We start from the raw sequence: 16,214 nt of genomic DNA on the forward strand, positions 1-16,214 counted from the left end.
CAGGGGACAGAAGAAATGTGCTGACAGATGAAAGAAACTCAGAGAAGACAGATATTAATAGATATCTGATTAAGGTTCTGCTTCCATACTGCCCCAAAGTCCACAGTAAAATATGCATTTCTCATTTTTTAACAAAGCAGACTCTGAATTAATATGAGATTTACAAAATACCAGTGCAAGCATTGTTTAAGGCATTCTACAGTCTTGCCTGTTAAAAATACTGGGAAAATAATGGTCAAAAGGTACTTTATTGTAGGCTATGTTCTAAGTACAAAAAAAACTGAAGATAAAGCTTTAAACTGTTTCTAACAATTATTAGTAATAATAACTGATATTATTCTGAATAAAGATGGACAGAGTAATAATATAAATTCATCAGGAACCAAGATTTTCAACGTAAAAAAAAAAGCCTTTATAAAGCCCAACATATTAAGTAAAAATCCTCTAATCCTAAATATAAATTGGAACTGTCCACATGAAATCAATGCTTTTCTTTAAAAAACAGAACTTTTTTTTACAAAAAGGTTTTCCTCAGCTCTGCATTTTAAAAAGTCCTAGAAACAAAGACTCACTCAGTAGCAATGAGCAACCTTAGCACCTAGATTGTGATCTAGATTTGATTTCCCACTAAAGGAAACCAGGGCCACTTGGCGATATAGCTGACTCCAGGTTTGAGGCAGAAACTATATAAGATGAACCCAGAAATATATCTCCTATATTATAATCCACTTCCAAAAAAGCAACACCATATATAACTACTTTCTCCCTTTCACTTTAGTAAGAGCCTCCCTGCCAAGAAAAGTTTCTCAAGACTTACAAAGTCTTCTCCCCTCTTCCAGAATAATCTAGTCCTAAAGGGGCCAAGGAAAGCAGAGATCCCCACACTCGGGGTGGGCACTGGGTGTCAGAACTACAGGGGGCAGGGAGGGTACCCACAGATGAGAGGGGGCAGCCCCAAGTGGGCAGGCAAGAGGTCCCCAGAGTCTGAGAGTGAGTGATGAGCCGGGCAGACACTCAGGGTATGAGAGAGGGTTCAGTTACAAACAGGGGCAATGAGCAAGTAAGTGAATAAATTATGAATCATGGGAACCGGGTTTTTCACTATCGGAGAAGTGAGGTACAAATACCTAAAGGGAGAAAACTGTAATGAACCCTAAGGTGTTGAAGGGATGGAGATATTAATATGGGCTTATGGTTTTCAAAACACATAGATATAGGAGTAAATTAGTAGATACAGGTATGTCTGTGTGCACCTAGAAGCCTAAATCTTGGCTTTCAGACACCACTTCCCACTAAAAGGAACCAGGATGGAAAAATGGGACAATGGAAAGTTCAAGATAAGCCTGGAATATCTTCTTATGCCCAAAGCAAGAGAGTCCTAATAATAATAAAGAATAATAGGAACATGTTAAAAGGACACAGAAGCCAGCTTGAAGGGATTCCCACTGGCCAAAGTGAGGACAACATGAGCATCAGAATAAGTAACAGATTAAAAGACACTGCTCCTTGGAAGAAAAGCTATGACAAACCCAGACAGTATATTAAAAAGCAGAGACATCACTTGGCTGACAAACGTCCATCTAGTCAAAGCTATGGTTTTTTCAGTAGTCATGTACGGATGTGAGAGCTGGACCATAAAGAAGGCTGACTGCTGGATTAACTGATGCTTTTGAACTATGGTGCTGGGGAAGACTCTTGAGAGTCCCTTGGACTGCAAGGAGATCAAACCAGTCAATCCTAAAGGAAATCAACCTGAATATTCATTAGAAGGACTGCTGCTGAAGCTGAAGCTCCAATACTTTGGCCACCTGATGCAAAGAGCTGACTCACTGGAAAAGACCCTGAGGGGGTGACAGAGGATGAGATGGTTGGATGCAACTCAACGGAAATGAGTTTGAGCAAACTCCAGGAGATACTGGAGGACAGGAAAGCCTGGCGTGTTGCAGTCCATGGGGTCACAAAGAAGTGACTGAACAACAACAAAATACATTGGATAAAATAGGAAATAATTAATCTGTACTGAATAGATAAACATATAGGAACACTGATTAGGAAGAGAACATTTACATAATTTTAATGCTCTTCCCCTCAAAATGCTTATTAATTATAAGGGAGAGAGGAATAAGTTGACAGTAAAGAAATCCAGTAGACACAAGCTTGATCAAGGGATTAAAGTTAACTGCCTCAGCTGTGAGATAAATAGAAACTGGGTGCCACTGGCAGGATGCACCGAGAAGACAGCATTACTTCTGCAACATCCTTTCAAAGATGCCGAACTTGAATCTACTGGGAAGAAAACATCTGTCAACCCCAACCTGAGGGACACACTATGAAATAAAAGTGTCAGGGTCATGAAAGTCAAGGTGAGACTATTCTAGAACTCTCCAGAAGGAGGCTAATGACATGACATGACAGCTAAAGGCAACAAGTGATTCTTTGATATAAAGGATAACTGATAAAACTTGCACACGGTGTAAGGATTAGATGGGGTTAACATGAACATGAAAGATATTTTTCTGGTTTTGATGATTACATTTTGGTTATGGAGGACACAATGTCCTTTGTAAAAAATATACACTAATGAATTAAGGGGTATAGGTTGGCAATTTACTCTCAAACAGTTCAGAAAAAAGTATTTTGTCTTGCGTCTGCTTTTTTTTTTAAATAAGCTTGTAACTGTTTCAAAACTTTTATGGAAGCTTTTGCACAGCAAAGGAAACCACAAACAAAATGAAAAGACAACCTACTGACTGAGAGAAAATATTTGCAAACAATGTGACTGACAAGGGATTAATGTCCAATATATACAAAATGATCATGCAACTCAGTAACAACAACAAAAATGAATAACCCAATAAAACTGGGCAGAAGACCTAAACAGACATGTTTCCAAAAACATACAGATAGCCAACAGGCACATGAAAATATGCTAAACACTGCTAATTAGCAGAGAAATGCAAATCAAAACTACAATGTGGTATCACATCACACTGGTCAGAAGGGCCATCAAGAAGTCTATGAATAATAAATGTTGGAGAAGGTGTGGAGAAAAACGAACAGGTACATCACTATGGAGAACAGTATGGAAGTTCCTTAGAAAACTAAAAGTAGAATTACTATATAATCCAGCAATCCCACTCCTAGGCATATATCTGAACAAAACTATAATTAAAATAGATACATGCACCCCAATGTTCATAGCAGCACTATTTACAATAGCCAAGACATGGAATCAACCTACTTGTCCATCAACAGGTAAATGGACAAATAATATGTGGTATATAAAGTCAATGGAATACGACTCAGCCATAAAAGAATGAAATAATGCCATTTGCAGCAACATGGAAGGACCTAGAGAATATCATATTAAGAGAAGACAGAGAAAGACAAATATTCTATCACATGTGTCATCTAAAAAACAGTGCAAATGAACTGATTTACAAAACCAACTCAGAGAGAAAGAAAACAATTTTATGGCTACCAAAGGGGAAGGCGGTGGGATAAATTGGGAGTATGGGATTAACAGGTGCATACTACCATATATAAAATAAACAACAAGCATTTACTATACAGCACCGAGAACTATATTCAGTATCTTGTAAAAGCTATAATAGAAAAGAATCAGAAAAAGACAAAAAAAAAAACACCCAAAAACCTGAGTAGTACAAATCACCCTAAAAACCATCTCAACTTTCAGGATTTGGGTCCCTGAAACGGCAAATGAATTTCTTTTGCATCTCTTTGTATTTCGGCCATAGTCTTTTCTACAGAACAGTGGAAGCCAAGGTCTAAGAAGCAGGAAAAAAGGAGTACACGGTGTTAAACAAAAATACCTCTCTCTCTCTTTTTTGCCCAGCACATACAGTTAAACTGAAGGCCTTACAAATAGCTGTGAAAAGAAGAGAAGAGAAAAGCAAAGGAGAAAAGCAAAGATATAAGCATCTGAATGCAGAGTTCCAAAGACCAGCAAGAAGAGATAAGAAAACCTTCCTCAGCGATCAATGCAAAGAAATAGAAGAAAACAACAAAATGGGAAAGACTAGAGATCTCTTCAAGAAAATTAGAGATACCAAGGGAACATTTCATGCAAAGATGGGCTCAATAAAGGACAGAAATGGTATGGACCTAACAGAAGCAGAAGATATTAAGAAGAGGTGGCAAGAATACACAGAACTGTACAAAAAAGATCTTCACGACCCACATAATCACGATGGTGTGATCACTGACCTAGAGCCAGACATCCTGGAATGTGAAGTCAAGTGGGCCTTAGAAAGCATCACTATGAACAAAGCTAGTGGAGGTGATGGAATTCCAGTTGAGCTCTTTCAAATCCTGAAAGATGATGCTGTGAAAGAGCTGCACTCAATATGCCAGCAAATTTGGAAAACTCAGCAGTGGCCACAGGACTGGAAAGGGTCAGTTTTCATTCCAATCCCAACGAAAGGCAATGCCAAAGAATGCTCAAACTACCGCACAATTGCACTCGTCTCACATGATAGTAAAGTAATGCTCAAAATTCTCCAAGCCAGGCTTCAACAGTACATGAACCGTGAACTTCCAGATGTTCAAGTTGGTTTTAGAAAAGGCAGAGGAACCAGAGATCAAATTGCCAACATCCGCTGGATCATGGAAAAAGGAAGAGAGTTCCAGAAAAACATCTATTTCTGCTTTATTGACTATGCCAAAGCCTCTGACTGTGTGGATCACAATAAAATGTGGAAAATTCTGAAAGAGATGGGAATACCAGACCACCTGACCTGCCTCTTGAGAAATCTGTATGCAGGTCAGAAAGCAACAGTTAGAACTGGACATGGAACAACAGACTGGTTCCAAATAGGAAAAGGAGTACATCAAGATTGTATATTGTCACCCTGCTTATTTAACTTATATGCAGAGTACATCATGAGAAACGCTGGACTGGAAGAAACAGAAGCTGGAATCAAGATTGCCGGGAGAAGTATCAATAACCTCAGATATGCAGATGACACCACCCTTCTGGCAGAAAGTGAAGAGGAACTAAAAAGCCTCTTGATGAAAGTGAAAGAGAGTGAAAAAGTTGGCTTAAAGCTCAACATTCAGAAAACGAAGATCATGGCATCCGGTCCTATCACTTCATGGGAAATAGATAGGGAAACAGTGAAAACAGTGTCAGACTTTATTTTGGGGGACTCCAAAATCACTGCAGACGGTGACTGCAGCCATGAAATTAAAAGACGCTTACTCCTTGGAAGGAAAGTTATGACCAACCTAGACAGCATATTCAAAAGCAGAGACATTACTTTGTCAACAAAGGTCCATCTAGTCAAGGCTATGGTTTTTCCTGTGGTCACGTATGGATGTGAGAGTTGGACTGTGAAGAAGGCTGAGCGCCGAAGAATTGATGCTTTTGAACTGTGGTGTTGGAGAAGACTCTTGAGAGTCCCCTGGACGGCAAGGAGGTCCAACCAGTCCATTCTGAAGGAGATCAGTCCTGGGATTTCTTTGGAAGGAATGATGCTAAAGCTGAAACTCCAGTACTTTGGCCACCTCATGTGAAGAGTTGACTCATTAGAAAAGACTCTGATGCTGGGAGGGATTGGGGACAGCAGGAGAAGGGGAAGACAGAGGATGAGATGGCTGGATGGCATCACTGACTCGATGGACATGAGTCTGAGTGAACTCTGGGAGTTGGTGATGGACAGGGAGGCCTGGCGTGCTGCAATTCATGGGGTCGCAAAGAGTCGGACACGACTGAGCGACTGAACTGAACTGAACTGTACTCCAAAGTACACTGTAAGTCACAGCATGCACTTTCAATGGGGGATGAAAACTGGTTCTTGGTGGGGGAGGCAGGTATGAAAACAATCATATATTACAATGGTTTCCCAGCCTGGCTTGGAGAATTTTGAGCATTACTTTACTAGTGTGTGAGATGAGTACAATTGTGCAGTAGTTTGAGCATTCTTTGGCATTGCCTTTCTTTGGGATTGGAATGAAAACTGACCCTTTCCAGTCCTGTGGCCACTGCTGAGTTTTCCAAATTTGCTGGCATATTGAGTGCAACACATTCACAGCATCATCTTTCAGGATTTGGAATAGCTCAACTGGAATTCCATCACCTCCAATAGCTTTGTTCGTAGTGATGCTTTCTAAGGCCCACTTGACTTCACATTCCAGGATGCCTGGCTCTAGGTCAGTGATCACACCATCGTGATTATCTGGGTTGTGAAGATCTTTTTTGTACAGAGACCCCCAAATTTGAACCCTACTTAACAAAACTGTTCTCGTTAGTATTCAGTTCGTCTCACTGGCTTGTCTTGGGCTTCACAGGAGCAGCACTGCCATGGAAAACATAGCTAATGTGTGCAAGACCAGTGCTCCATAACCACGGTGACAGATGGCTCAGGTCCTGTGACTGGAAGACTGTATCAAGTGCTCAACTTCGAGGTCATGTTAAGAGGCGACCTGCATGTGCCAGGAGCCACCATAGACTGCCTTGTGGATGTTGTTTATGTATGATCCAGAGAGCTTCTGTACATAGCTCAGGCTTTGAGAATTAAATAAAAAAGTTTCTAATTTAAAGAGTTATTATGCAACACATCATTAAGTACATCAAGTGCTATGCTAAGTCACTTCAGTCGTTTCCGACTCTGTGCGACCCCATAGACAGCAGCCTACCAGGCTCCCCCATCCCTGGGATTCTCCAGGCAAGAACACTGGAGTGGGTTGCCATTTCCTTCTCCAATGCATGAAAGTGAAAAGTGAAAGTGAAGTCGTTCAGTCGTGTCCGACTCTTAGCGACCCCATGGATTGCAGCCTAACAGGCTCCTCCATCCATGGGATTTTCCAAGCAAGAGTACTGGAGTGGGGTGCCACTGGACTGAAAAAACATCAACATACCTGACTATCAGGGGCTTCCCTGATGGCTAAGAGGGTAAAGAATCTGCCTGCAATGCAGGAGACCTGGGTTTGATCCCTGGGTTGGGAAGATCCCGTGGAGAAGGGAATGGCTATCCACTCCAGTATTCTGGCCTGGAGAATTCCATGGACAGAAGAACCTGGCAGGCTACAGTCCATGGGATCGCAGAGTTGAACATGACTGAGCAACTAACATTTTCACCTGACTACCAGCTAATTAAAAGTTATCTTCTCTTATCAAGGAAAAGTTAAATTCACTGAAAATACTTTTTAAGAAAATTTTCAAATGTTTTACTTTCACTGGAAAAGTGAGTTTTGAATCTTTTTTAAAAACTTTTGATTACAGTTATGTATTAAAATCAATTGCCAACTGGCATGTATAATTTGATACACTACAATTTATTCAAGAGTATAACATTAAAGGCTATGCAGCAGATACAAAGTTAAAGGTTAGTAGTTTTTTCATGCAAGCTGCTAGGCTTGAAGGATCTCAGTTCCCCAACCAGGGATTGAACCTGGTGGGTTGCAGCAGTGAAAGCCCAGAGTCCTAACTACTAGGTCACCAGAATTTCCTAATTTAACTCTTGACTTAAAAGTACTTACTTATTAACCCTGAACTGAATTTTAAAAATAAGATTTATACTTTTTTAATGTTTGAAGCCCAGATATTCATGGAGTACATAATAAATATGCAGTATATCTGTAGTATTAACGTTTTCAGTTCAGTTCAGTCACTGAGTCACGTCCAACTCTTTGCGACCCCATGGACTGCAGCACACCAGTCCGCATATCTGGGCTTCATACATAAAAAAGTATAAACCTTATTTTTAAAATTCAGTTCAGGGTTAAGAATAAGTAAGTACTTTTAAGTCAACAGTTAAATTAGAAAATTCTGGTGACCTAGTAGTTAGGACTCTGGGCTTTCACTGCTGCAACCCACCAGGTTCAATCCCTGGTTGGGGAACTAAGATCCTTCAAGTCTAGCAGCTTGCATGAAAAAACTACAAACATTTAACTTTGTATCTGCTGCACAGCTTTTAGTGTTATACTCTTGTATAAACTGTTATAAATTAACATTTTATGGAGGGGCAATTAGGAAAAAAGTCTAAAACGTTTCTTAAGGCAGTGATAATAAAAAGAACTTGAGACACACTGTGTTTAAGTAAGATCTATCAGGTAGGAAAGTGAGCCTACCAAGACATTCAAGTGGGACATGGTGTGCAGCACCCACCTTAGCACTGAGTTGTCAAGTGGGTTCCACGGCTCACCAACAGCACGGGGTGTTGAGCACACGTGGAGAGAACTTTGCCTCATAGTATAAGAGGGAGTGAGGCAAGGAAACAAACAAGCACAAGAACACAACCTCCCTCATGGTCCAGTGGTTAAGAATCTGCCTGCCAGTGCAAGGGACATGCAGTTCAATCCCTGGTCCAGAAGGATCCCATGTGCCTCGGAGCAACCAAGCCCAAGTACAGCAACTCCTGAGCCTGCATTCTAGAACCTCCGACCAAAATAAGAGAAGCCATTGCAACGAGAAACCTATGCACTGCAACTAGAGAGTAGCTCCTGCTTGCCGCAACTAGAGAAAAGCTCTCACAGCAATGAAAACCCAGCGCAGCCAAAAAGAACACTTTCTATAAATAGATAAAAAGTAAAAACAAACAAAGGAAACACAGGACTAAGTGAACCATGATCACAGCTGAGGCTTTTATGAGCACCTTGGCCCCATGTCATCCTGCTGCTTGGATGTGGGGTGATCCCTGCTGATGCATTTAATACTGCTCTTAAGAAAGCCCACAAAGAAGATAACAAAAACGGCAAAATCTGAAAGCCTGCCTCCAACACCAAAAAAGTAGAGAATCAGAGGATACAAAAAAGCAGAGAATCAGAGGATGAAGGACATTTTTTTACACAGAGTAACAAGGTCAGAAGCGCACAAACTTCCAAACATTTTTTCTTTTAAACTTGGTGCCTTAACAGTCTTTGTTGACAGTAACTAAAAATTTGGAGATGCCATAAAGATCACTCCTTCTTCCAGTCTAGACGTCTTGTATAAATGGGACTATAAATGGAACACTTTTACTCCAACAAACTGTTCAATATATATGATTCTCGTGTACTTCCAAGCTCATGTTATACTAAAAACCAGTGTGAAGACCGGGGAGATGTCACAATTTCACCCATATTTTTTAGCATCTGCAATCTTTCCCAGGTGTCCTGAAAGAGGGAAAAGGTCATGACCTACAGGTCATGGATCGTTAGGTGACACTAACAGAAGGTATTTAAATACCCTCTATAAGTACATATGGTGCAGGATTAAATGTGCCTATTACTTGCAAGGTTATTTTTCATTTCACAAAATGGATTCTGAGCAGCATGAAAATTAGAATTGTCAAAACTAAACGTACTAAAACTTCTGTTTTTCCATCGTGTCTCAGGTTAAACTGATGTTTTCCATAGATTTGTGAATAAACAAAACTGAAATAGTAACAAAGGGGAAAACACACACACACACTCGAGTCCATGCAGCCAATCACACACAAAGCCCACATCTTCTACAAGAAGTGATTTTCACCATAATTTGCCCAGGAACCACACAACTGTTATAAACACAAAAATGCTGGGAATTTTCCTTGACCAGAAGTGGTTTTTGAAAAGGACAAATGCATTTTAACATACATAATTTAGTTTGCAACAAACCACAAAAACAGAGGGGAAGAAGTCTGAGAAAAAAGCATATACATATGCTGTAATGACATGATCTGATGCCAGTGAAACACTATGAGATGTCTGAAGCACTCACAATGCTTTATTGTTCAGTCACTCAGTCGTGTCTGACTCTTTGTGACCCAATGGACTGTAGCCCACCAGACTCCTGTCCATGGGACTTTTCCAGCCAAGATTACAGAAGTGGGTTGCCATTTCCTTCTACAGGGGATATTCCTGACCCAGGGATCGAACCCACGTCTCCTGCATTGGCAGGCAGACTCAAAAGGTTGAAGGTTTGCTTTCTTTTTTTCCACCCAATGGTTGCCTTTATTTTACTGGCAGTTTGACATTCTAGTTCCTTTTGTGTTCTTAATTGCCATGATGCTCAGCAAATAAAAACTATGTGAGACTAAGCGCCTATGGCTTCTAACTGTGGCTGCAGTCACAGGCCTCAAGAGTGCTTCTCAGAGACTCTGGGGAGGCAGAGGTCTGCTGCCTGCATCAAGCAAGGTTACATGCAAATGTCACCGGAACTCCCTGGGATCAATGTGATCAATGCAACGAGTCTCCAGATTTCTCTCACAATGGACAGGGCCAAGTTTCTTAAAGGGGAATCAAGTCTGTTCCACCCCCCCGCCACCAAACAAAGCGGCACAAAAGGCAGTCAGTGGTGTTTGCTAGAATGGACAGAGAGAGACTGGGTACACCTGCCAATGAACTGACATTAGCATGGCTCTCTAGTGACCAGACTCTGCTCAATTATAATGGCAGGGCCACCAGGGACTTTTAATTATTAAAAGGTAAACCATATGCCAGGGTAACAGAAGACTGCGCAGTGATCAAGAATGGCAGGAAACGGTAGCCCTTCATCTGTTTCTACTTGACATTTTGATACTCGGAAGACCTTTTCTTGAAGCAGAAAAAACTATATGCAATTAACAATAAACCTGAGGAAACGATATAGCTAAACATGCCTTAGCAACCAAACTCCTGTGTAGAAATTTACTCAGGAGATAAATATATATGAAATTTTAGATGGAGAACTTATACCAACTTTACTGCTGACTTACTCTGACAATGGCATTTCTTTAGGTTGGTTTCTTTAACCATTAAAAAAAAAAATGGCAATCAGAAAAAAAGATTAAAAAAACAAAAAAAGGTAGTCATGCTTGTCATTAATCAAAATGTAATAAAACATTATAATATTCTGAGAGCCAAAGTAAATTCAAAAGAAAACACATATGGCCTCTGTCCTTATACAAAATCAAACAGCAATAATAACTTGGCTAAAAAACTGAACATGAAGATCTACAACCACATCATAAGTGGTTACAGTTTATCAATGCAACTTCTGACACACACATACTCTCTCCAAACCAAAACAGACATCTGTATATTAAAAAAATTAAGTATTGTCTTGATGCTAAAAGATATAAGGATTAAAATTATAATTTCACAGGTTTAGAATATTAAAAATGGAACTTTAGCTTCTACCTTCATACATCTTCTTAAATCAGTCTTCTCCTTGGTATACCCTTGGCCAACATTCAAGTCTTACTTTAACTGCTTTAAAACACACTATAACACCTTTCCACCATTCTCTTCCCCTCTACTCTCTATGCCATCCAACTTACATATTGCTGTCAGATTAATCCTTTCAAAGTACAGATCTAATCATATCACTCACTTAAGGGCGGGGAGGGGAAGTAGCAGCAGCTTCAATATTTTCCAGTTAATTAGCTGAAATTCCTTATCCTAGCACTCAGGACACTGTGGTCCCAAGCTTCTTCCTTACCCTATAGTCAAACAGAACTGCACTAGGCCTTGTCTCCCATCATTTCTGGCTTTGCTCCAGTGGTCTACCTTGCTTCCAGTCTCTCACCTATTCGTTCAAAGGCTCATGTGACCTCCCAGAAACTCACTAGTGTTTTCCCAGATACCATGAAGAAGCTACACCATATCCCTCTCTGGAAACGTTAAGGCACTGGCCTTAGCAGCAAGGTGTGAGAGTTGGAGTGCAATGGTTGTTCCCCTTGTAGGTCCCTTGACAGAATGACCTGTACCCTACTTACTTGGTCTTCATGTAGCCTATTTCACGACTGGGAGCTCAGATTCTTCTGAGAAATACCTCTAAGGAACTGACCAAGGCAGGAGAGTCATTATTAAGACACTGGTTTACGGCTTATAGAAATGTCCTTAGTATAAATGTTACATATAAAAGTGTCATAGCCACAACAAATTAAGCTCCTATGTTTCATGTCAGATCTTTGCAACCTTTCAAGCAAGGAAAAAAATTAATCTCATGTAATGGCACAATGCTTCAGTGAACAGATTTTTATCCAGCTAATGTCTATATGAAATATAGAATTTCTGAGAAGAGACTGTATAGAAGGTTTAAAAAAAAAAAAAAAAAAAGCGTGTCACATCAGCTCTCAGGTTGCTGTTAACATGGATGACCAGACCTTAAAGCAGAATTCTAGAAGCGTCAGTTGGTGAAGGAGTACGGAAAGCCACTATAAAGGTAGGCAACCTGGCCCTGTGGACAGAACACTGGGAGGCAGGAGCCCTGGGTTCTACGTGTGTGACCCAGCACAACTCACTTAACCTGCCTGTCCTTGGCTCCTGCACTTGTCCAACTAAGGAACTGGACGTGATGAACTCCAAGACCCAGTTCCAACACTTTAAAATTCTATAAGCGTAATACATATCTTCACCGGATGACTGTTAATGAGAGGTGTGGCAGAAAGCTGTAACTCCCTGAAATATGTAATCTTTCAATTTTATTAAAAAAATTTATGTAACTCCACAAATCTTCAACTTTAAAAAGGCTCATATATTTAGGGCTACTGCATTTTCAAATAAGCTTCCAAATTAAACATAAATAAATAAACAGTAAAAAAAACTATCTTTGAGGACTAAGAAAAATAAATTTAAGGGGAAAACAAAAATATGTCCCCGCAAATCTCAGACCACTATAAGTACTGCTAAATAACACCAAGAAAAAGTGAATTTTCCAACAGAAATTCAAAATGACAAACAGAGTTATAAAATTGTCAGGTAAACAGTGGAAATAAAGTGGTAAAACGTTTCTTGCAAGCTTTTCTGGATCTCCTGTCTAACAAAATATACTGATTCAAGATATAGGGATATGAAAAGCAAAAATTTCAGAATTCCTCAGACAAGAAACTAGCATGTTAGGAGTCTATATACCATTTAGTTAGCCTAACTTCAACTCTTTCTCCCTTTTCTTAAAGGCTTCACATAGGCGACTGTAAGCGTAAGTCATGAGTTGAGGTTCTCTCTGTTTCCAGCTGGCCATGGTTTGACGGTGCAGTAACTAGAGGCTACCAGCACTCAGCTGGAACAGAAGTGTACTGTGTGGTGCTGGAAGAGCTCTGAAAAGCATTTTCTCAAATTGTTGGAGGGAAAAAAGGTTTTTCTAGAAAATATGGACAATTAATTGATTTAAGGAACTAAAGAGCCTCTTGATGAAACTGAAAGAGGACAGTGAAAAAGTAGGCTTAAAACTCAACATTCAAAAGACTAAGATCGTGGCATCCAATCCTATCACTTCATGGCAAGTAGATGGAGAAACAATGGAAGCAGTGACAGACTTATTTTCTTGGACTCCAAAATCACTGCAGATGGCAGTTGCAGCCATGGAAATAAAAGATGCTTGCTTCTTGGAAGAAAAGCTATGATCAACCTAGACAGCATATTAAAAAGCAGAGACATTACTTTGCCAACAAGAGTCTGTCCAGTCAAAGCTACAGTTTTTCCAGTAGTCATGTATAGATGTGAGAGTTGGACCATAAAGAAAGCTGAGCACCAAAGCACTGATGCTTTTGAACTGTGGAGCTGGAGAAGACTCTTGAGAGTCCCTTGGACTGCAAGGAAATCCAACCATTGAATCCTAAAGGAAATCAGTCCTGAATATTCATTGGAAGGACTGATCCTGAAGCTCCAATACTTTGGCCACCTGATGAGAAGAGCTGACTCATTAGCAAAGACCCTGATGCGGGGAAAGACTGAAGGCAAGAGGAGAAGGAGACAACAGAGGATGAGATGGTTGGATGGCATTACCAACTCAATGGACATGGGCTTGGTGATGGATAGGGAAGCCTGGCATGTTGTAGTCCATGGGGTTGCAAAGAGTCAGACACAATTGAACGACTGAACTGGACCGAATTGACACAAAGCTCTATCTCCTACTTCCCTGTAGTCCCCCCTCTCCGCCATCGAGCCAAAAAGTTTTATCACAAATAGGGCTTGGGCTCCTCATTACAGCATCGCTGACTCTAGACTCAATGGATCTGTCTCACCTTCTGATGCTTTGATTGCATATCCTCCCTTCTTTTCACCAGGAGGCACGTCAAGCAGCTGCATGATTCTATCCAGAAGCCCATGGATTATCTCAAACCCAGGATTCTTGTTGTAATAAACAGCACAGAGATGCCTGTAGTTTCTTGCACCCACATCTGAAAAAATAAAAAAATAAAAGAAATGGTCACAAGGATACGCTGATCGTTACCTAAGAAGCTGATTTACCCCAACACAAACTCGGGCAAAATCAACAAAAAAGGACACCGATTAGTAAACATATGGAGAAACAACCAACCTCAGAAAGAGAAGATGATTTTTCAACCATCAAGTTCCCTGAATTGTTTTTACTCGGGGGAGGTATGGAAAACCCTCAAGGCTGGCCCAGGAACAATAGGCTTCACTGTGGTATGAACTGGTAAAGGATTTAGCAACATTTTTCAGAGCCTTAAAACTTCAAACTCTTTAAGGCAGAAAAGTATCCGAAAGAAATAATCTTAAATACAAAAAAAGGATTCATACAGAAAGCTATTACTTCTACATAGAGCATTAGTTCCAACAGTGAAAATTAGAAACAACCCAAACTAGAAAATGGCTACACAGAGTTACAACACAATCACTCATTAGAATACTATGCAGCTAAAAGGCATCTTTGAAAGTGAAAGTGTTAGTCACTCAGTTGTGTCCAACTCTTTGTGACCCCACAGACTGCAGCCCGCCAAGCTCCTCTGTCATGGGATTTTCCAGACAAGAATACTGGAGTGGGTTGCCATTTCCTTCTCCAAAAAGCATCTTTACGAAGATTCATTATAGTAGAGCTAGAGCAAATACTTATAATGGTAAATGAAACAAAAAAAGGAGGCTACGAAGTTCAAAAAGAAACAAAGCCAAATCATACTGTCTAAAGAGTATGCACAGGTTGGAAAACTATGAAGCAAATAAGGGAGTGAAAGTGTTACTCAGTCCTGCCCAACTATTTGTGACCCCGTGGACTGCAGCCCACCAGACTCCTCTGTTCATGGGATTTTCCAGGCAAGGATAAGGATGCCATTTCCTTCTCCAGGGGATCTTCGCGACCCAGGGGTGGAACTGGGTCTCTTGTGCTGCAGGCAGATTCTTTACTGACTGAGCTACCAGGGAAGTGACTGTCATCAAAGTCAGGACAGTGACTGTTCCAGGTAAAGGAAGGTGATACGATAGAGATGGGTCTTACGCGCAGCTTAGGACACTGGCAACATTCCATCTCTTAACTTGGATGGTTAAACCAGTGTCTGCTTTATAATCTTTTTAAACTATCTATGTCATATTTACACATCACAATTAAAAGTATGAAAAAAACATCAATTTATGAAGGATACAACTACGTGAATGTAACCACAAGCCAAAAAATTCCATTCACAGGAAAAGTATGTAAAGAAATGTACCTGAATGTTAACAGACGTAGTGTTTGGGTAGGATTAATTTTTTTTAAGTTTATCTATTTCAAACCTTCCTTGATTAGTATATTTTTTCTACTTTGAAAATCAGAACAAACTTAAGAAATGTGATATTTTTAAAATTTTTTATTTGGATTTGCCAGGTCTTAGTTACAGCATGTGAGATCTAGTTCACTAACCAGGGATGAATTGAACCTGGGCCCCCTGCACTGGAGTGTGGAATCTTAGCCACTAGACCACAAGGGAAGTCCCACAAATGTAATATTTTTTAAAAGAATTGCAAAAAATGCAAATGACTAGATAACAAACTGGTTCGCCCATACAATGGAATACTACTCAGCAATAAGGTAGTCTTGATAACTTAGCTGTATCTCAAGGGTACTAAGATGAATGAAAAGAAGCCAGTTTTATACGGCAATGTAAGTGGACAATGTAAGTCCATTTATGTGACCTGCTAGAAAAGGGAAAACCAAGGCAACAGACAGGGCTTCCCAGGTGGCACGAGCGGTAAAGAATCTGCCTGCCAATGCAGAAGATTTAAGAGATGCGGGTTCGATCCCTGGGTCAGGAAGATCCCCTAGAGGAGGGCATGGCAACCCACTCCAGTATTCATGCCTGGAGAATCCCATGGACGGAGGAACCTGGAGGGCTACAATCCATAGGGTCGCAAAGAGTTGGACATGAGTGAAGTGACTTAGCATGCACTCACTCAAGGCTAGTCACCAGGGTTAGATGCGGGGGTGGGGTTGGAAATATGACCACAGTGGGACAACTTGTGGGTCTAGGGGCGTGATAGAACTGTTTTGTATCTGTAGTGATGATTAAAAAAATTTTAACTAATTTATTAATAAA

General features: G+C 40.4%; 1 protein-coding gene across 3 annotated transcripts in view; it reads right to left on the reverse strand.

Moving 5' to 3' along the window:
* FARSB (phenylalanyl-tRNA synthetase subunit beta) overlaps positions 1-16,214 on the reverse strand; it is a 73,827-nt gene that overhangs the window by 11,610 nt on the left and 46,003 nt on the right. For all 3 annotated transcript variants that reach the window (XM_027514595.1, XM_027514588.1, XM_027514597.1), the window contains one exon: positions 13,929-14,084. In XM_027514595.1, the coding sequence (XP_027370396.1) occupies positions 13,929-14,084 (156 nt within the window). The remainder of the gene's footprint in view (positions 1-13,928; positions 14,085-16,214) is intronic.

Source organism: Bos indicus x Bos taurus, chromosome 2 (assembly GCF_003369695.1).
Source record: "Bos indicus x Bos taurus breed Angus x Brahman F1 hybrid chromosome 2, Bos_hybrid_MaternalHap_v2.0, whole genome shotgun sequence".
Taxonomy (NCBI): Eukaryota; Metazoa; Chordata; class Mammalia; order Artiodactyla; family Bovidae; genus Bos; species Bos indicus x Bos taurus.